Consider the following 23,178-nt stretch of genomic DNA (forward strand, 5'->3'; position numbering starts at 1 on the left):
TATTTTTAGGGTCTCATTTCAAGCAATTTAAATTGAGAGCATCCTGTAATTTTGCTCACAGAAGTCAATGACATGTCCTTATCTATTACTAGCCACTGGGAAGATAATTTACCTTACCAAATGCTAAGACAAATAATTATTTAAAAATTTATGTCAGCTGACAATGGTAATAACAATGAGTCATTTGGCTTCAAATTTAAATGGATAGTCTGTACATTCACTCTGGTTAAGGAAACCCTGGTACACTCTTGGTGGGAATGTAAACTGGTACAGCCGTTATGAAAAACATGAAGGTTCCTCAAAAATGTAAAACTAAAAATACCATATGAGCGAGCAACCCTAATCTGGGCCGGTATGATTCATGTATGTTCTGGAGTTCTAATGTATAACAATGAGGCCATAGTTAATACTTTATTGTGCAATTAAAATTTGCTAGAAGGGTAAAGCTTAAATGCCACTACCAGATAGTGGTAACTATCTGAAAAGAGAAATATGTTAATTAGCTTGAATGTGTTGATTATTTCACAATGTAAATCAAATCATTAAATTGCACACCTTCATATACACAATTCTTAATATAAATGTATATAATATATACATTTGTCAAATATACTTCAATAAAAAAGAAAATATTCAAAACTTTTGTTATGGTAACAAGTTTGGATTTTTCTAAGTCATTAGAATTCTACATTTTAAAATCTAAATAGTAAAATGAGAAAGATAAAGGCTGAGAACAAGTCTGAAGTGGTTTATAAAATTCGGAATGGGCAAAGCTGGGTTTACTAATTGATTTGAAAGTATCCTAGAACAAGAGCCACAAATTCACTCCACAATTCAAATCCAGACTATATGGTTTTATTTATTTTTTACATTTTCTAATGGCTAAAAAAAATCAAAATCAAATCAAAGGAAGAATATTTTGTGACAAATAAAAATTATACAAAATTCAACTTTCAGTGTCCATAGTAAATAGACTTTTATTCGAACATGGCCACACTCATTCACTCTGTCTTGTCTATGGTTGCCTCCACACTCCACAGGCAGAGCTGAATAACTGCAGCAGAGACCAAGGTGCTGCTCCCCTTCACTTGCACTGCTGCTCAGCACATTACAAAATATAGTGATGCAGTCATAACTACCAGCATTTTGAATGTCACACAGATTGTCACACCACAATATTTTTAGTTTTTTATTACCAGTGCATACTCATAATGTCGAATGAGAGAGAGAGAACTTCAAGTGACACGTGTTTAAGGCACAGTGAGGTACGGATTATTTTGATATTGAATTAGATGGCAAAGCATTGTGTTTAACATGCAGTTACACTGTAGCTGTTCTGAAAGAACACTATATTTACACTGGAATTCCAAACTAAGTACTTGTCATAATATTCTCAATTTATCGAATGCAGTGGCCACAGAAATTAGAAAATTTAAAACAAGGTACCTTGTCACAGCAAAATTTCTTTACAAAAATAAAAGTAAAGCTGTAAAGTAAGTGTCTGAGTGGCTCATTTGTTAGCCAAGCAAAGAAAGCCTTTTTACCAATGGGGAATTAATTAAATTGTTTTTGATTCATTAGCTGGAGAGATCTGTCCAAAGTAAACTCACTTAAGACTATTAGCCTTTTGGCACTAACAGTTGCTTGAAAGAATTGAGAACATTGGGAACATCAATACTCAAAAAATAAAATAAAATAAAAAGGCACATGATTCTGAGTGGTTTTCCTTGGCTCTTGATGAATTGACATACATTACTGATACTGCCTAGTGATTGTTGTGTATTTGATAAGCCAGTGCCAAGGTTGAAGCATCTGAAGAGTTAGTTTCTATCACTAGTAGGTGTGGAGTAATTATAGGTAAGAATATTTTCTAAGTTAAGAAAACATGATTTCAGTACAAACTGAAGTAGAATCTGCTAAAATGTGTTAGAATTGGTGATGGTAAAAATACACATGGAGCAAAAAGTAGGCTTAATTGGTCAAATTTACAAGTCTGTAAAAATGTAAAGTGTTAAAACCTATGGTTATATACTATATTACTCATCAGTAGATACTCTGTGGAATATATTTCACTCAATCTTGTGTTATTGAACCAATAGGGTCAACTAGCAGTTTGCTAAAGTAGTAGTTTTATTGTTTTTGAGCTCAGAGCTGATATTTAAATTCTTTTGAATAAAAAGTAATACCCTCAACCACTGTTAAGAAACAATAAAGGGCTTTGCAATTCAGCTTTTGTTGCAGACTTGATAATGCTTTGTAATGAACTCAACCAAAAACCCAAACAGCACAAAATAAGGACAGTTATTCCCACCATATGTGGAATTCACTGGGATTCAGGAAAAGCCACCAGACTCAAGGAGAGGTCCAAACCAGCAGCAGCATCACCTGTCTGACTACTTATTAGAAATGCAAATTCTACTGAATCAGAAGCTCTGGAAGTGGAGCAAAACAGTGTTTAATATTAAACATAGCTAATTTTGATGACAATTAACTTTGTTTGAATTATGAAGTAACATCAAGCTGCTTTATATACTTCTTGTGCTATCAAAAGGTTAAGACAAAATAAGCAAGATCTCTATTCTCACATAAGTTTGCAACAGATTTTTTGAGCTCTGAGCTCAAACTATAGGTCTAACAGCACATTTTGGACAAGGATGCAAGTATAAAGGAAATTTCCATTTTGCGAAATCCATTCATTTGTGCAATCGAGAAGCCTCTACAAGTGGAAGTGATTAATCTGCAATGTAATAACATGCTAAATGGAAATTATCAAGAGAAGAGGGAATCTAATAGAATTCTATCAGTGCCATCCAAGTGATAAATACACTCAATAAAAATCATATTTTTCTCACAGATTAACACATGTATTTGGCAATACCGATCTGTATTTCATAATATTCATATTTGTCTTTAATACCTAAAACAATGGGTTAAGATATCCCCATCATTATAGAAGCTACACAACACACAAAACAAAACCAACCCTAAGATAAAACCCTACAAAAGCACATTAATTTTATTATAGAACATATATTAAGTCACTGAGTAAAGCTCTTTTTTATGAACACTTTTGGAAAGCTCATATTGAATTCTAGCACAGCTCTATTATCAATCTGAGAACAGAAGGACACGTCAAGTAAGGAAAGATCTTTACATGATTCCAGGAGTTTTCTTAAGGATGCTGGACTCACCATTCTTGTTCCTGTTTAAAAAAACAAAAGCACATAAAACACTTTAAATAATATTTATATAATGTTCTGATAAAGAGTCCCTTTATTATTTATTGTTCACAATAACCTTAAAATAAATTGCCTTTAAAAGTTAAGAAAAATATTTCTTAAAACAAAAAACTTCATACTGAAATAGTCCTATAAACAAACACAAACTGAATTTTCCTGGACCATTTGGCAATCTTCTATCAAAACTCTACCCACTATCTTTATTCCTACCTCCTGCCACTTCCAAGCAGCTCCTCCAGACATTCCTATTTCTGTCACCACAGTTCAAAACTGTTGGAATCTTGTTCCTTAATCTGTGGGTCAAATCAGGCAGCAAATGCTTACGATGATTCAATCTCTAATTCTATGCAATGCAACTACTCTGTATAAACTGTTTCTAGCACTAAAGATGCAAGGAACTCAGTGACCAGGGTTGAAAGCAAGTAACAACAACACAACTTGGTAAGTGTTACAGTACGTGGTGAGTAAAAAGTGGCAGTAGTGGAAGACAAGTGATAGGTGATGAGTCCATGTTAAATCTGAAGTGATTATGGAATGTTCAGATGGGAGCTAAGTTATCACTAGACACTAAGATGTCACCTGTTGTAACATACCTTTCTTTACCCACAGCTTTCCTGGGGTGGGGGGGAGGATCACAATTGTATTATCTATCTATATACATCTACTGAGATGGGGACTAAAGTTCCTGAAATGTTAACTCATGCCTTTTCTCTGAGAACTCCTTTCTACTCCCCCCCGACATGGGCTCTGAAAGCTGTAACTGTAGTGCTACCCAGGCTGTGCCATGTCCCTCACCAAACTAACACAGATTCTCCTGAAAATTTGTAACTGGAATTCAATAAAGCTTTCAGTGTCCACAGATCCCTTGAACTAAAGACATGTAAAAGTGGGCTGGGTCTATCCTATTTGGCCATGCGGACCCAAAGAAGTAGAGATGACAAGCATGATGAAAGAACAAGGCATACAATTGCAGGGGCAGGGGCAAGATAGAAAAAGGAAAGAAAAACAGAAAATAGCTCCCTTGCCTTTTGATGGTTTCCCAGTACCTCCTGAGGTCTGACCATAGTGAGCTCCTACCCGTGGGATCTGAGAGAGAGACACCTGTATCTTTGCAATAGTTTTCTTTTTCTTATGCTTAGGTTGAGTGGGTTTCTATTATATAAGACCAGAGAATCTCAACTAAGATACTTGGCTATGTGGTGGGTCTTTTTTTACCTACGATTGTGATTGTTTTCTATTTTTCAAAGTCTTGGTCATTAAAATCTGACTTTTCCAATAAACCAAGAGTTCCTAAGAAAATGCCAGGGAAGGAAGTTAGAGATTGAAAATTTACCTAGACAAAGGTCCCCTGTCCTAGGCTTCCAGGGCACTTTGTGCTTTCTTTATTCACTCATGACACAATTATGTTGCCAGTTTGCTTGGTTTAACTAAGAATCCTTTAAAAAATAAAGATTCTAATACTTAAGTATGAAAGGAAACCAAAATAATAATAATAATAATAATAATAATAATAATAATAATAATAAAGGAAATGTAGCACAATGGTTAGGAGAATAGACTCTGGTTCAAATCCAGATTCTTTGTTAGCCATGAGACCCTGGGCAGATCACTTAACCTCTTTCAGCCTGTTTATTCAGAAGTATCTCATAAGGTTGTTGTGAGGAGTAAGTCAGTTAATATATGCTCAGAACAGTATAAAAGCATACAGTAAATTGCTGTTTACGTTTACTGTTAATGTAATTAATAATAATGTGATTTCCCAATATATTTGCATGATGGCTATCTTCTATCTGTAATTAGTTATAGCTTAACAGATCATGTTACTTGTTCCTTAAAGTTACAAATGTTTTCAAAAAGTGATTATACCCCTTACTATTTTTCTTTTATGTCTCAGTCAAGTAACACATGCATTTATAAGCCAAAGTGAGGCCACCCGACAACCAATCTCACTGTTCATCATGACTATGCTGGTATTTTAGGATCAGTGCTACTGACTTCTTTGTGGTTCTGTAGCACCTATTTCAGACTGGCAGCTTTTCATCCCTTCCCTTCCCCTCCCCTCCCCTTTCTTCTCTTCCTTTTCCTTTTCCCTTTCCCTTTCCCTCCCTTCCTTTCTTCCTTCCTTCCTTCCTTCCTTCCTTCCTTCCTTCCTTCCTTCCTTCCTTCCTTTCCTCCCTCCTTCTCTCTCTCCCTCCCTCCTTCCCTCCCTCCCTCCATCCCTTTCCTCCCTTCCTTCCTTTCAGGGGAGAGTTGTAAAGCAGATTTTAAGCAACAATAGCACTATTCTCTGAAGTGAAGCCTGATGCAATTAATCCATTTTTTAAAGGCCCCAGTCTTCTTTCTTCATTCCCCCTGTGAATTTATGACTTTTTATTGAACTTTTCAAAATATTTCTCTTATATACATTTCTCTAGGCTAACTCTAAGGTTAAGGTGGGTAGGAAGGAAAAAAAACAAGCAAGGTAAGTGGCTGTGGTGTTACAAAAAAAATGGTACTGACTGTGGAGCCAATAACCATGAATTTGAACTCTTGCTCTGCCATATATTAACTGCTCTCACCTATAAAAAGACAATGATGCCCAACTCCCTGAGCTAGGAAAATTAAGGAAAACATAACCTAGATGAAGTATCTGGACCAAAGTATGCATAACATACCAGGCAAGAATTCCTCCTCAAGTTTTTAGGCAAGAATTTTTGCCTAGATTTATCTTGAGTAAGTAATGTGCAACTATATAAGGAACATACACAAATGTATCATAAGCCTGGACTGTGAAGAGATTTAAACTAAAATCACAAGCACAGGTGTTGAGAATCTTTAGGTTTTCCTTTTGTTCAATGATTAATAAAAAGGAAAAAATATAATTAGAATTTCATGGACTAATCTCTTAGTACCAATAATTACCAGAGAACACAGTGCAAGCACTATGTAGGTGCACAAAGTAGCAATTGTGTGGACAGTTATAGCTATGGCATTGCTTGTACTTCTGGCTAAGGTAAGAATTAGTAACAAAACCTCAGTGTTCCTGGCTGAGAAACTGCAACAAGGATATACAGAGAATCTCAGAACTGAAAAGGATTTTTCTTAGATCTGTCTTGGGGTAGCACTATTTCTAAAAACTAGAATTCTCAGGAATGGAGGTTTTACAATATTTCTTAGTCAAGAGTTTAAGATCAAGAAGAGATATGGATATATATATCCATATATATCCATGTATATATATACACACATGTCCTGGCTGGTTTAGCTCAGTGGATTGAGCGTCGGCCTGCGAGCTAAGTGTCGCTGGTTCGATCTTCCAGTCAGGGCACATCAGAGAAGGAAAACTCTGACTCCAAAAAACCTCCGCTGCCTTGCGGCATATCTCTTCAGGGGAAAGGCTAAGGGAGTAAACCCCGACAGAAAATCTGGAGCCGGAGTCCCTAAGGCGGTTTGACGTTGTAGTCAACACCGGCAACTCCTGCGGCGCACCTGAAGCCAAGCTGTATCGACTCCGTCTTTCCCTTGGACCCTTCAGCTGCGAAGAGAGGGGGGGTCTGCTGCATGGGCAACAGCAGACCCTCCATATCACCCTGCCCAGGCTCTGTAGCTTCAGCGTCATCGCAAGATGTCGATTCAACACGGGAGGAGACAGATACCATGTCACTCCCGAGTCGGACTGCACAGCCATTCTCGGCGGTGCAGATAGACTCTTAAGAAGCTACACCATCGTCTCTCGAGACGGACGGCTGCCGACAACGACAACGACAATATATACACACACATATACATATATATATCTTGAATTCATTTAAAAAATGGATTTCTTAAATCTTAATAAAAATGGAGAATACAGCTCATATTAAATTCTCACTCTTCTTATTAGGCCAAGAATTAACGGTTATTTGGAGCTTTCTGATGGGTACAACAATAAAATTCTGTTCTTATCCTCACTCTTTTACTCAAGCACAGATAAAATTACTCTCCATATCAATTAACCTATCTTGTACTTCCTAGCAAACCAAGCAGTCTTATCAGGACAAAATTTTTATTGTATCCAAGAAGTTTCTTTTCTTTTTTTTTTTTTTTTTTTTTGCAAAAAGGCTGAGTTTAGCTTTTATGTCAAGGCTTTAAAATTTTTTATATATTGTATCCTTACCTAGTATGTCCAGTTGCCGTAATTTAGTACAATTACATGCCAGTTCTTCAATGTCTGTGTCACACACAGACCTGTTGGCTGTAAGAAAGAGTTTTTGCAAGTTTGGGAGCTGTCGTGCCAGTTTGGTGAAGCACCCAGTGCTGCTCTGCAGAGTAGGGCACCAGCCGAGGTCAAGTTCCTCCAGAAGCTGACACCCAGAAGCCAGTTCTGCTATCCCATTCTCAGTGATATTCTTACATCTCCACAGATCCAGGGTACGCAGTTTTTTACACTTGGCTCCTATCATGCTAGCTATCACATCGTAGTCTTCAATCTGGAAATCAAGTAATTCCAATCTTTTACATATTATGCTCAGAAATACTGACTGTTTAGAGCAAATTAAAACATTCTTAATCATCTTCTGCTTGCTTTCATGCAGACATACCACATTCTCATTAATACAGATCTGTGCACTCATCTAAGTGACCTGACACTGTTTCATGAGACAGCACGAGTAATCACTTATATAAAAACCTGTTTAACAGAACTCCAGACAGAGGACGTTAATGAATGAAATCCCAAAGCAGTCTGAAATCCTTAGTCTCTCACAAAGAAGTTGAGGATTCCCTGTTGTTCTTGTAGGCCTCCCATTTTGACCTTGCTCCTGCTACTGGCTGACAAGGCCTACCTTCTTCTATTTTACATTTAATCAATCAGTTTTGGTAGATATGTAAGATCTCCTCAATACAGGTGTACCCTTTTACTAGGCTCTAAAATTGTATGTGAATATGCTGATAGTACTAATGAGCATACTAGTTTTGGGTTAAATGAAGCATCTGGGGACTGGCTATACAACAAAAAATAATTTAGATCATGATATATTAACCATTGTCAGTTATAGGAGGTGATTTACCTCAAGATCACAGGATAAGCCTTTACTAAACAAGGATGAAACATTTCAATTCCTGGGCTGTATATGCTTCAATAATGTTTCTTTAAACAGGTTATTAAATTTTAAGAGGTTCACTTGATTTTTTTACAATCAGGTATCAAAATTATCAACAGAAATCAAAAGGAAACAAAATAGCAAACACTTCCAGATTATTTCCTTTTATTTCTTTTATCATATTTCCAACCATGTTGTGCCAGCACCACTCCAGATGCTAGGAGCAACGGTGCACCAACAAAGACTTTGTTCGCATTTTTGGGGAAAGACATACAGACAAATAAGTAAGCCAAGTAAATTCAGAGAGTGGTAAGTGGCATGAAAATAATAAAACAGAGTATGTGGGAGTAGTCGCAATGTCAGGAGTTGAGGGAAGGAGCGGGGGTTGTTGGGATTGCCAGGGTGAGCTCAGTGCATTCAAGGAACTAGAACCAGGATCGGTATGGGCCTGGAGAGTGAGCAAGAAGACAGCTGTGCAGGCAGAGTTATGTTGTGGCTAGGTTATGAAGGAGTTTTTTAAGTGCTAAGAAAATCAGTGGAGGGTTAAAAACAAATATGATTTCTATTAAAACAAAATAAGAACTCTCCTCTTAATTCTATATGGAAGATGATCTATGATGAGTAAGAATGGGGGAGGAGGTCCAGTGAAGAAGCCTGCCAGGGGAGAAGTGACAGGGTCTTGGATTAAGGAAGTAGCACTGGAACTGGAGAAATGGACAGATTTGGGGCTATATTTTGAGTCAGTACCAAAGGCTTATGGACTAGACATAGTGGTGATTTCTAAGGTTCTGGTCTTTAGCAACTGTGTATGGTAGAATCATGCAGAAGCCGTGTGAAACAGAATGGGGGAAATATAACTATCTAACTTGAGTGAGTGTACCTGAATAACACAAAACCGTAGCTTTAATAATTAGGGCAGCTAGTTTGCTTCTTTAGAAAGAAACGATTTAAAAACTTTCTGAAACCCATGATTCTGATTGCTATTATTTTGATAGTCAAAAATAAAATAGCAAATTGACTTTGTCATTTGACAGAAAATAAACTGAAATAAACATAGTATTAAAGTTTATCCAAGAGCTTTCTTACTACCCTGGTAAACTCCAGACCCGCTGTGAAGAACGAACAGTATTTCTATGACCAGTACGAAATCTTTCAATCATGACAGTAGTAGTAGTTTCAGCAATATTAGCATTATTTCTTAACTTTAGTGTCCAGTCCTTAACATTTCATTTCCTGATAACAAATATCAATGGTAACAATATTTTACTAGTAACAACAAACTTCAATCTTAAAATAGCTTATTTTTCTAAGGCAGCATTTACCATAGCATATTACATCTTAAACCCTGGCTGGTTTGGCTCAGTGGATTGAGCGTCGGCCTGCGAGCTAAGTGTCGCTGGTTCGATCTTCCAGTCAGGGCACATCAGAGAAGGAAAACTCTGACTCCAAAAAACCTCCGCTGCCTTGCGGCATACCTCTTCAGGGGAAAGGCTAAGGGAGTAAACCCCGACAGAAAATCCGGAGCCGGAGTCCCTAAGGTGGTTTGACGTTGTAGTCAACACCGGCAACTCCTACGGCGCACCTGAAGCCAAGCTGTATTGACTCCGTCTTTCTCTTGGATCCTTCAGCTGCGAAGAGAGGGGGGGTCTGCTGCATGGGCAACAGCAGACCCTCCATATCACCCTGCCCAGGCTCTGTAGCTTCAGCTTCACTGGAGAGGACACTCCAGCGTCATCGCAAGATGTCGATTCAACACGGGAGGAGACAGATACCGTGTCACTCCCGAGTCGGACTGCACAGCCATTCTCGGCGGTGCAGATAGACTTTTAAGAAGCTACACCATCGTCTCTCGAGACAGACGGCTGCCGACGATTACATCTTAATAGATATAATATGGAAAAATGGGTTCAGTAGTCAGGTAAAGTTGGAAAATACTGGTTTGAGAAAGGAAAAACATTTACTGTCACAGAAACTGCCCTTTGAATGTCACTGGGCCCATCCAGAAGAGCCACTAGAGAGACCCAACAGAAGCTCATGAAATGACTTACTAAGGCAAGAATTTGGCCAGAAATCTAATCTAATGCTGAATTAGTGGGCTCCCAGCACTGTTTTCGGAGACCAGGACAGGCCTGAGCACATAGACGGGGTTTAATCAGGCATAACCACCAGAATTAAAAACTACGGGGACATGGAGACAAATATGTCATTATAACTGGCCTCTCCAGCCCACATGGCCAAACCTTGGGGCATCTCTGAAGCCACTGCTGAGCTCTAAAAGATGTTCAAATGGGATCTGTTTTAGGTCAATGACTGTGCCTGTTGACTCCAAGTCTAGGACACCAGGAGAACCTCTCTGGAATTCTGAAACCATCCTGCTTGTTCTGGTCTTCCTAATAAGTGGCTGCAAAACTGGAATGGTTGGGGACCTCCTAAATCTGACTTGAAGAGAAAGGGATTCCTCACAATTATATTAAGAGATGCATTTCCTATGAGGGTGAACATGTGCATGCAACACGTACACACCTACACATCAACACGAAGAGGTCTGTAGTCCCTTTACCCCATGACCTTTTCAATGGCACATAAAAATCATAATTTTAAATCTGAAAGGACTTTAAAGACTACCAAGTCAGACAGTACTTAGGCTTTTGGATTTCATGGACCAGTAGAATTTTTTAAAATTTGAATTGCAACACAGAATATTCGTCTTTTTATCTCACCTGCAAGGCCCAGTAAAACAACAAAAACCCCAAATAAATCTATCTACTATCACCAGCATCCCCAGAAATAATCTCAGAACTTAAAAACTAAAGTTAACTTTGTGAAAAACTTACTAAACTATAGGCACTTGGTATGACTGATAACTTATTTTATAAAGAAATACAGAGATCTAAATAACTTGTCTGAGGTAACATCTGACTTGAGGCAGAACCAAACTCTTTCTACCCCACATTGTATTTCTCTTCTTGCTCTCATAGCTAAATAATATCACTGTTTCAAAGACATACTCTCTAATTTAAGAAAAATGTTTGAAAGTGGGTCCAATAGTTAACTATATATCAGAAAAGCTGTGAGTGGGTGTAGACAGGGTGAGTCAGGATAAAATTCACCCATGGGAAGAAAAAAAGAGAATGAGCAATTGAGCATACAAAAATTTCAAATACTTACCATTACACAGCTACCCAAACTGAGGTGCTGAAGCTCTGAACAGAAGTTCAAAATGCTGAGCAGTGCTGTTTGCTGCCATCAGGGACCACATCAGAGGCAAATATGGAAAGTGAAAGAATGCGAAACAAAGAGAAGAGGTCAATTAGACATTAAAGGCTGTCACTACTTCTCCTGAAATAGAGCTCAAAGCCTAGGTTACAGACACCACAAATGCCATTTAATGAGTTCCCAGGTGCTCCCACCATTGATTGGCTTAGAGTCAAGGTAATCATTTCCAGTCTCCATGTAAGTCATCACTCTGGATATGGTTTTGCATTCCCTAAAGATACCTGGATTCCCTATGACCTCTCATTTCATTTCCCAAAGGTAAGCAATTTGAAAGTCTGGTTAAGACTGAACAAGACAAGCTAAATAACTCCTCCCTTAAAAAAACAAAAACAAAAAACAAAATTGCAGTGGGCTGGTGACACTCTGAAGACAGCGGCAGCTCTGACATTCACCGATCAGCTGCAGACTGATGGAACTGCCAATAGTCACCTGAAATCAGGACTGAGCTGGTGACTTTAATGTCAAAGGATTCTCTTTGCTGACAAGGATCCCAACAACCATTGAGCACCTGTCACTAGCAACATGCTGACTGAAACATATATAACGTGCACTTTCTAGTCATGTTCCTGCCGTTTCGGCCCATCTATCCTGTGCAATGCAATGAAAACTGTCTCACCACTAAAGAAACCCAAAGAAATGCTAGCCTGTGACATAATCTTGGGACCAAAAATATCTCCAAATAGTCACAGCTTCATTTGATGACAAGTCTGCCATGAAAAAATTATAAAGAACAATGCAAAACATTCAAATTTCTAATTTTTACTTTGTAAATTAACAAAAAAGCTACTCCAACTTATGTGGCAGAATTTCTTTCTAGATAGTTGAATTAAAACATATCTAACAAAATTAAGATATTAATACAATTTATGTTTAATCTGTTCAAAGTATTCAGAAACTGACAAATATCAGTTGGGGAGGGGATGACAAATATGTCAATAACAATACAAAACATCTGTTTAAACCGAGGTAAGAATCTCATTAAGAAAATGAGACTTCTGGCCAAGATGAAGTCATAGACAGACACGTTGCATCTCCCTCCACAACTAAGAAGGAATACAACTACCTCAAAACTAGAGACAACCAGAAGCTCCAGAAAATCAAACTGCATGGAAGTCCAGCAAACAAAGATATAAAGAAGAAATGCTCATCCAGACAGGTAGGAGGAGCAGAGCCAGGGTGGAGAGGATGTGGTGTGGTGGCGGCAGCAGGCCAGCAGAAAGCGCCGTCACACGTTTTAAAAAGTCACGAGGGACACCTAGGGAGCGCTCCGAGCTCCTCACCAAACCTCACAGCTCATGGTCCCAGCACCAGGGAAAATCAAACCTCATTGCTTTTGACTGTGCAAATCATTGGGGGTTGGGACGGAGGCAGAAACTGCCTGTCTCTCAGCAGAGTCTGGTTGTTTAAAGGGCTCCCACGGTCCTAAAACATCCAAAGAACCATTCACTCTGGGAACGACAGCCAGGTCAACAGCTAGAGAGGCACCAGTCGCATACGGAAGTGGGATAAGTGCCTGGAAAAGGGGCGAGTGCTGGGCAAGCGGCATTGTTCCCTCTCAGACCCCTCCCCCACATACAGCACCACAATGTGGTGAGAGGTTGCCCTATACGAATCCCTAAGGCTCTGCCCCTTACAACGTAACAAGAGCGAGAGCTCTCCTACAACACAGAGACAAACACACACAGGAGACTTCCGGCAAAGATGGAGGCCTAGACTGACACGCTCTGTCTCCCTCCACAACTAAGAAGGAATACAACTACCGCAAAACTAGAAATAACCAGAAGTTCCAGAAAATAAATGGAAGTCCAACATATGAAGTTATAAAGAAGTGGTGCTCGTCCGGACAGGTAGGAGGGGTGAAGCCAGGGTGGGGAGGTCAAGCTGTGCTGGTGGCAGCAGCTGTGGTGACAGTAACAGGACGGCGGTAAGCAGAGACGAGAAGCGCCTGAGGAGCACCCCCGGCTGCAGACCAGACCCGTCAGCTTGCGATTCCAACGCCGGGAATCCCATTGCCTTGGACTGTGAGCCCCGGAGGGGGTGGGGACGAAGGAGGAGGCTCCCAGTCTCTCAGTGAAGAGTGAACAGCAGGAATCCATCTTGGACCCCCATCCCCACAAAAAACGCCACAGCATGGTGAGAAGGGTCGTCTGGTTGTGATGAGTGCACAGGGCTATGCCCCCTATAGCATAGAAGGTGTGACAGCCCCACCCAGGAAGCAAAGGTAAACACAAAACTGTCAGGATGAGACAGATCATGATAGAGATCCTGGTGACCCAGCTGACCAGACAGCAAATATCTACTCTAATGAAGCAGCAGATAGAAAATCTTTCTGAGGCTCAGTTCAGAGCTTTGGTTATATGAATGCTTACAGATCTAACAACAGATCTTAAACAAGATGGGAAAGGAATGAAGGATAGTCCTGCTGAAATGAACAAAAACACACACGAAACTAGTGGTGAGGGAAAGAAAACCAGGGATCAAATCAACAAATCGGAACATAGGGAAGGAAGAAACAGTCAACCAGTGCAGAAAGAAGAAAGAAAAAGTGAGAAAAATGAGGAGAGGTTCAGAAACCTATGGTACAGCTAAAAGCGGGCCAACATCCGAATCATCAGGTTGCCAGAAGGTGAAGAAGAAGAACTAGAAATGGAAAAATTATGTGAAAAAATAATGAAGCAGAACTTCCCTAACTTGGGGAAGGAAATAGACTTACAGGTCCAGGAAGCACAGAGAGTTCCAAAAAAACTGGACCCAGGGAGAACCACACCAAGACACATTATCATCAAAATGTCAAAAATTAAGGATAAAGAGGGAATCTTAAAAGCAGCAAGAGAGAAGAAGAAAATTACATACAAAGGGGTCCCAATAAGACTCTCAGCTGATTTCTCAAAAGAAACTCTGCAGGGAAGAAGGGACTGGCAAGAAATATTCAAAGGAATAAAAAGCAAAAACCTACAACTACGAATATTCTATCCAGCGAAGCTGTCATTCAGAATAGAAGGGCAGAGAAAGTGTTTCCAGGACAAAGTAAAACTGAACGAGTTCATCAGATCCAAACCACTGTTATATGAAATGTTAAAGGGACTTGTTTAGGAGAAAGGGGATCAAAACTATGAACATTAAAATGAAAACTGTATCACAACAGCCAACAACAGAAGCTAGGGAACCGAAACAAAGGCAAACTAAGTAGGCAACGAGAGTGGGAGCAGAATTATAGGCATGGCGAAAATTATGGGGGGAGGTCAGCGGGGAGGGGAAAGGGGGGAAAGGGAGGGAGATAGTACAGGAATTAAGCATAGTAGGAGGGAGTGGAGTAGACAGGAATATGTTGAGAAGAACTATATGCACAACCAATGGACATGGACTAAGTGGGGGGAACAACTGGATGGAGGGGGTCACTGGGTGAAGGGGAACACAAGAAAAAGAAATTGGGACAACTGTAACAGCATAATCAATAAAGCATATTAAAAAAAAGAAAATGAAGTAATTAATGAGGAATTTGAGATAAACTTAAGGCAAAATAAAATAACAAGTCTTATAATAGGCCCTATAGAGATACTAAACTTAAAACTATTTCACTGTTGGACATTTCTTTAAATTTAAGAGAAGTTTATATTGATTTTGTGTTTAAGTTTTAGCACAACTTATCTCATGTAGCTCTCAAAATGTTGACATTAGAAGAGATATATAAAGACGAGTTACTTTTCAGATTCTCCATAATACTTTGTGATTTTAATTTACTAATAGATGGGACAATGACATGAAGTTTGTTTTAATTTAAGTACTAGATCTTTACAACAAGGTTGTTTTGTAAGATTTTCCCAATAGCAAGACCCAGAAAGTATTAAGAAAATTTTTAGTGAATAAGAAACTTAAAATTAACAAATACACACATGCACAATACACTCAAATACACACATACTTTATCATGGACGTTGTATGGTAATACATTTTTAAATTACTTAAAATGAAGACTCTCAAATATACAGACTAGTATAGAGTTCAGTATAACATTCATTTTTCCTTCCTTGCTTATCTTCCTATATTTGTGTATTCCTCTATCTATTCACATACTTCCTCAGAGGTAAGTTTTGGCATGACTCAGTGTTTACAAACATGCCTGAAGTTTATATAATTTTATTATACATTATGTGTCCATAAGTAGCATATATTATTCTCCATGATTCATATATAAATGGCATTCTACTGTGCATATGCTTTTGCATCTTTCTTAACAGTGTTTGTGAGGGATTTGTCCATGTTAATAGCTTCAGTTCACTGACTTTTTAACTGTTCTATATTATTCCATTATGCAAATATACTAAAGCATACACTTTCACTCGATGAATATTTGGTTTTTCTTACAAGTTTTACCATAACAGAGAATGCTACAATAAACATTCTTATAGTGCTTCCTGTGTATTTACAGAGGAGTATTTCTCCAGAACACATACTAGAAGAATTTCCAGGTGTTTATGTATACTAACTTTATTAGATTTTCCAAAATAGCACACCTGAGTAATTGTATCAATTGATATTCCACCACCTGTGTAGAGTATGGGATTCCCCACATCTTTGCCAACATATAGGCTTCTCATCCTTTTTATTATCTACCTGTCTGATGAGTATGAAATGTTACAATTTGCATTAGTATAATTCCTAGTGAGGGTGAAAATGTTTATATATCTATATGGTTGACTCATATTTCCTGTTCTGTAAATTGCTTAATCACGTCCTTTGCTGACTTTTTTCATTAGGTGTTTCTTCCTTTTTGACTTGTAAGAATTCTTTTTTTATGCCGAATACCGATCTCTGTCAGTCTCATGCATTACAAATATCTTCCCTAATCTAATACTTGTCATTTTGCTTTGTTTATAGAATCTTCTGAGACATAAAATTTTAAATTTTAATACAGTCACATCAGTCTTTACGTGTGTATTCTGTTGTCTTTTCTAAAAAGTCCCTCTTTACCCTCTGTTATTATTTTAATGACAACTTTAAAGCTTTTCTTTTTTGCACTAAGGATTTAAACCAACTGAAATTGGTTTTTATACATGGTAAGATATCAAATTTCATAATTGCCTCATTAGGAATAACTACTTGTCCCAGTTCAATTTATTGAAGATTCTACCTTATCCACTGATTTGTGATGCTTTCTGTCTTATGTCAAGTTCCCTGATATGCATGAGTCTAGTTCTGGGTCATTTTGTTTCATTGAGCTATTGGCTTTTGCCCACGTTAATAGTTCAGTCTTAATTACTATGGCTTGTAATAAGTCTATAAATCTTTAGTAAGGAAAATACCTTTTCTTCATTCTTTAAAACTCAAATGTTTTTGGCCTTTGGCTCTTTCATATTTTAGAATCACCTTAAAGATTTTAGTTTACTTTTAAAAAATAATACAAAAGATTAATTTTCCGCCCTGGCTGGTGTGGTTCAGTGGATTGAGCGCCAGCCTGTGAACTAAAGTGTCACTGGTTCGGTTCCCAGTCAGGGCACATGCCTGGGTTGCAGGCCACGTCCCCAGTTGGGGGCCTGCAAGAGGCAACCACACATTGATGTTTCCCTCTCTTTCTCCATCCCTTCCCCTCTCTAAGAATAAATAAATTAAATCTTAGAACTTCCCCCATGATCATTATTTAACTTACTGGTGCTTTATTAATTTCTCTGTCATAACTGTTTATTATATCTTACACCCTCTTCCTTAATTTTTCTTCTTACTGAGAAATACTTTTTTAATATATTTTATTTATTTATGTTTAGAGAGAGGGTTAAGGGAGGGAGGAAGGGAAGGAGAGAAACACATGCTTTGTGCACACCTCCAGCCAAAGACCTGGCCCACAACCCAAAAATGTGCCCTGACTGGGAATCGAACCAATGACGCTTCGCTTCACAGGACAACACCCAGTCCACTGAGCTATGCTGGTCAGGGTGAAAAATATTTTAATAGTTCTTTTAGCAAGCATCCATGAGTGGTAAAATCTGAACAAACATTTATTGAGGAGTTATTAACATGTTGATATTGCTGTAAATTCCTTATATACATTAATCTTCATAACACCCTATTCATTCATTTAATATTTATTGAATGCCTACTATGTGTTAGGCATGGTTTAGGCACTTGGGCTACGTCAGTAAACACAGCAGAAAATAACCTATAAGGTAGACATCGTTATTCCCATTTACAGATAAGGAATCTGCATCACAGAAAGTTATATAACATATTTAGTCTTTATATATGCCTCAATCTTGAATAAAAGTTTATTCAGGCTTATCATTTTAAGATTACAGTTACCTTCTTTCATCATTTTGAAAGTATTACTCCATTACCTATCAGCCTCTATTATTTTGATAAGAAGTCTACTGTCAGTCTAATTGTCTTCCTCTATAAGTAATATGTCTTTCTCTCTGATAGCTCTTGTCCCTTTATCATTTATATTCTACAATTTCATCACAGTATGTCTAGATAAAAATTTATTTTCATTTATTCTGTTTGGTATCTTGAGTGAACATTTATTTGAAGACATGTCTTTTTTCATGAACAATCAAGATTCTTAATATTCTCTTCCAATATTGCTTCTCCATCATTTCTTCCATTTTTTTAATTCTTAAAATCCTATTAAATGAATACTGGAGTTTCCAAAGTATCAGTGCCTACAGTAGTTTAAAAAATATGTCCACAAATTATTCTATACTTCTTCCTCCTAGAGGTGGAACTTAATTTCTTCCTGTTTGAGTATGGGTTGGAGTTAGTGACTCATTTCTAACAAACAGAACACTGCAGAAGTGATGCTATGTTAGGTTACTGTGATGGTTATACTATATTATCACCCTGACTAGGCCACAGGGTGACCAGATATGTAGTCCAACATTATCACTGGTGTTTCTGTGAGAGTGTTTTTGGATGAGATAAGTATTTAATCAGTATACCTAGTAAAAAAGATTATTCTCTAATGAGAGTGGGCCTCATCCAATCAGTCAAAGGCCTGAATAGAACAAAAGACTGATTTTCCCCTAAGGTAAAGGAGAATTCTTTCTGTCGGATGGCCTTTGAATTGGGATATTGACTTATTCGTGATTTCAGACTCAAACTGAAACATCAGCTCTTCCTGGGTCAAGTATGCAGGCCTTTAGATCAGAAATACACCACTGGCTCTCCTGAGTCTCTAGATTTCTGACTCACTATACAGGACTTGCTGGCCTCCATAATCACATAAGTTAATTCTTTATAATAAAACTATATGCATACACTCCCCCTTATTTCTGTTTTCCTGAAAAACTCTAAAAGGGCTGCAGATCCTCTTAGGTTCCTCCCTTCCTCATTGGGAAAAGCCACCTGTCATGTCATGAGAACACTTAGGCAGGAGAGGCGCTTGACAAGGGAAACAGAGGCCTCTGGCCAACAGCTAAAGAGGAATTCTGCCAACAGACCCACAAGTGAGCTCCGAAGCTGATCAGTCCAGCCCTGAGACAACTGCAGACTCTGCAACCTTGTTGGAAACCTTGAGACAAAACTGCTCAGCCAAACCACTCTTGGATTCTGGACCTACAGAAACTGTGTGAGATGATGAACACAGGTTTTTTTAAGCCACAACGTTTGGGGATAATTGATGGACAGCAATAGATAAATTAACACAGAAACTACTCACAGCAGTGCCTAACAGGCAAGGCTTTTACAAATTTAAGTACATAGATCCCTCAGAGTTCTCTTCCAATTTAGCAGTTCTTTGTGTCTAATTTAGAATTTATCAACTTACTTTTTTAATACAATGACTATCATTTATTTTCTAGATTTCTAATCAGTTCTTTTGCACAACTACTTATTCCTGCTGTTTTAGCCTATGTGCGGTCCATATTTCCTTTTTTTGTTTATTTTTCAAAATATTTTTCCTTGTTCTGTTTAAAAATATGCTTTTGTTTACTCTGAACCCTCATGCCCTGCCCTCAGTCTTTATTCTTCCCTGTGTAAGGAAGAGTCTTGCAGTTTGCCCCCATCCAGACCCAGGACTTCTACTGACAGTGCAAAGGTCTTGCTCTGCACTGCCGGGGGGCATGGGGGGATACTGCAGAACCAGGAGGAAACTTGGCTCATTTATGACCATGAGGCATGGCCAGCGGCAGGTCATTGTATAGTTTTTGGTTTATCTACCCAGGCCAAAATACCCTCCTTTCCCCAACATTTCCACCCAACCACTGGAGTGGCCTGGGTACCCATGTAAACACAGTCACCTAGTTGTAACTGACTACCCCCATGCTGAGATATGATTCTTTTCATATAGGTTGAAATGAATTCTCTGTTCCATGGTACTTCTAATTAAAAATGAGTAAGACAAAAAATACTTATTGTCAAGAATACCATAATGACCTACCTGGACTGTTCCTTACAGGAGCTATACCTATTGCTTATTGTCTTTCTTAAAGATTGTAACTTTAAGGCACAAATAACTCATTGTTGAATTAAGATTCTAATAATTATATATTTAGAAAACATCTTGTGTAATGGTAGATGAGTTCTGGAGAAATTTCAAGTCATAGAAGAGAAATTCATGGCATACTATACTTATTCAGGCAAACATTTTAGAATAATTTAAATTGCCTGAACATTAAACTGGGAATTAAAAAATTCATTCCTACTTTTAGAACTAACATAGGACTAAAGAGATTTATGGTGAATGATATCACACATCTTTGCTAAGTAAGAGGTGTGAGATCAAATGCTGAGACCAAGAAATGAGGGGACAGAGGTGATGGCTAAAGATAAAAACAAGGCTAACCTTGGAAAAGATGCTGTGAGGTCTGTAACAAGGAGTCAAGTAGAGATAAATCAAAGGGCTGACAGGTAGCACCAAGGTGAGCAAGTACAAGTGAATAGCTTCATGACTCTGTCCAGCAGAGCTCATGATGAGACAGGGGCTGTGGGAATATCCAGGTTTAAAAAACACATCTATAGACCAATTTGCAATCTTTCTAAATCCAGTTAACGAGTTTCTTCCTAGACTATCTTTTGAATATTCTTTCACTATGCTATTAGTATTCAGAATTAAAGTACTGCTGTTGATACTAAAGCAAACAGGAGAAACTAATTCTTCATTTCCAGATATAAAAGGGCTTGATTTTGGAGGCCAGACTCAATGGTTTAGAGCAGGAGTTGGCAAACTAGTGCCCACAGGCCAAATCCAGCCACTAGCTGTTTTATAAAGAAAGTTTACCAGAACACGGTCACACTCATTCATCTATTTATTGTCTATGGTTACTTTCATACTAGAACAGCAGGACTGAGAAGTTATGACAGAGACCACACAGCCTACAAGGCCTAAAATATTTACTATTTTGTTCTTCACAGAAAGTTTGCCAATCCCTATGTAAGAGAAGAATTCTACTGTAAAGAGTACTTGCAGCACTTCTAGAACACATAAATGGATGGATTAAAGCTACATTAAGTGTTCTGTGTAAAGGCATTCAGGACTCTAAAAAAAATTTTAGGACTCTCTTATTTAAGACTTAAAATATCTTCTATATTCTGCTATGGTAGTTCTCTAAAATTCATTCAAGAGATACGTAAGAATAGCTCTTTAAAATTAAAATACAATTTAAAGAGATAGTAACTTTTATAATACAAGGCAGCATTCATTTTCAAATGAGTTTGCAATTTTAAAGCCAAGGCCAGCCTTATTAAACCACTGCAGAAAGAAATTCACTAAGAAATGACTGGTCATGTCAATGTCTCCTACAGTGAATGCTGGCATCTGTAGTAAAATATATGTTCATAAAGAAAGAATCTTTTTGCATTCCACCTAGAATCTATCTACTAACCGAGTTCATTAGCTTTAAAATCCAATGGATAACTATAAATTAAAGATAATTATTATTAGTGCCTCTACTTGTTACAAGGAAATTTATTAAGAGGTAAAAGAAGGCATGAATTGAAATCTTCATTGACAGCCTTTTAAGAGATGCTACCCATAAAGTCCATAACCTCCCATCCTCCAGACTTCTAAAGTGCTAAGCAAAAACAGTTAATAAAAGGGTAACTGATGTTTATTATATTCACATATAACTTTTACATAGGCCAAATGTATGGCTTAGTAATGTACATTTTATAATATCATGAGACAGTATATAATCAATGTATACAGTACTATGTTAACTATTCTATATTTATACTTCTTATAACTAGTTTATAACTTGTACTCAAAGTTTTTTGCATATCTTAAATAAAGAATGGAACCCTTAATTATAACACTCTCAGAATTCCAAATCAGAATTCTCTACTTTAATACCTCAGTCCTAGAAAGCATACTAAAGGAACACATAACGAGTTTTATATATTACATACAGTAGCTGAAATAGACTGGTGGCATCACCTGGTCACAAACATGACACATTCCAAACACATAAGAGCAATATCTATATGTAATAAGTTGTATAAGACTACATTCATTAAATGAACATTTATAAATTTGCATAACAAATACCACCAAAGAAATTCTAATAACACAATCACTCAATTATTGAAATTTAAAATACACATATATGTGTGAATCTTTCTCCCAATTTTTTTGCATCGGTGTTCCAATCTCAGTAAATTTGAATAAGGAAAATAGAGAATAAAAGTTGAAGTATTTTGAGGACTATTTAAAATACTTGAAAATAACTATATGTAGAAGTAAACATCATCATTCCAGAATATTTTAATTCAATTACTTCACACAGATTTGCTATGAATCATCCAGTACAAATTGTTCTCTTCTATACAGTTTAGATATGCAATGAGTTATAGGTTAAATACTGATTACATGGTCACAACTTGAAAATAATATTGTCTTTTACAGGTTAAACTTTAATATCAACATTGTGTTAGAAATGTTAAGACTTCTGATTAACCTCCAAAAAAAAAAGAAACAGTTAAAGGACATATATGACATAATAAAGCTCTTACACATGCCTTTGAGGAGGGGGGAAGAAAAGGAAACTTCTTTAAGCTAATGATAGATAGTTAAAACTACAGACTCACAAATTTGGCTCTATAGTATGAGATTTTAGTATAAGGCTCAAATTATTTGTTCAAATTCCAGAAATGCATGTGTATAATAGACAAAATCTAAGATTAAATCACACATATCTTCCTTACCCTGCTGTCTTACTTCAGAACCTATTTTTACCATTGTGGTGGATCTCTTTCATAATAATATAGAATAATAATAATAACATCTTTGCTCACAGATAACTAAACCGACCAATTTCCATATCAACCCATAATGAATATGGCAGGAATACGTTGTCAAAAAGTCATGGTAGTTTGCACACCAGCTGGACTTGGCAGCAACCTTATTGACTATATAAAGAAAGAATGTTCCAATCAAAGGGGTAAGGGACAGAGACGATCATGGAAGCATGTAAGAGGAGTCTTAGGCATGTATTTGTTGACACTGTTAACCTAAATGATGCCCAGCTAAGAGAGTACACTTGTCCAAAAACTATCTATCTTCTTCCAAAAGTATTTCTTTTCTCCCTAATATGGTGTCATCCTGTTCTGTGCTGATGCCCTTAAGTATTTGTCACATAATTCTCAGTGTTCTCATTCTAAACTCACCAAATAAATCT

At 37.5% G+C, this 23,178-nt stretch overlaps 1 protein-coding gene across 1 annotated transcript in view; it reads right to left on the minus strand.

Moving 5' to 3' along the window:
* Positions 1–839: 839 nt before the first annotated feature.
* The window catches only part of FBXL4 (F-box and leucine rich repeat protein 4), a 71,782-nt gene continuing 49,443 nt past the window's right edge, over positions 840–23,178 (minus strand). Inside the window, exons 7-9 of the mRNA XM_090279692.1 lie at positions 11,468–11,539; positions 7,375–7,687; positions 840–3,202 (exon numbers count right to left, since the gene is read on the minus strand). Coding sequence (XP_090135818.1) covers positions 3,039–3,202; positions 7,375–7,687; positions 11,468–11,539 — 549 coding nt within the window. The 3' untranslated portion in view covers positions 840–3,038. The remainder of the gene's footprint in view (positions 3,203–7,374; positions 7,688–11,467; positions 11,540–23,178) is intronic.

Source organism: Furipterus horrens, unplaced genomic scaffold (genome assembly GCF_987537825.1).
Source record: "Furipterus horrens unplaced genomic scaffold, mFurHor1.1.pri manual_scaffold_6, whole genome shotgun sequence".
Taxonomy (NCBI): Eukaryota; Metazoa; Chordata; class Mammalia; order Chiroptera; family Furipteridae; genus Furipterus; species Furipterus horrens.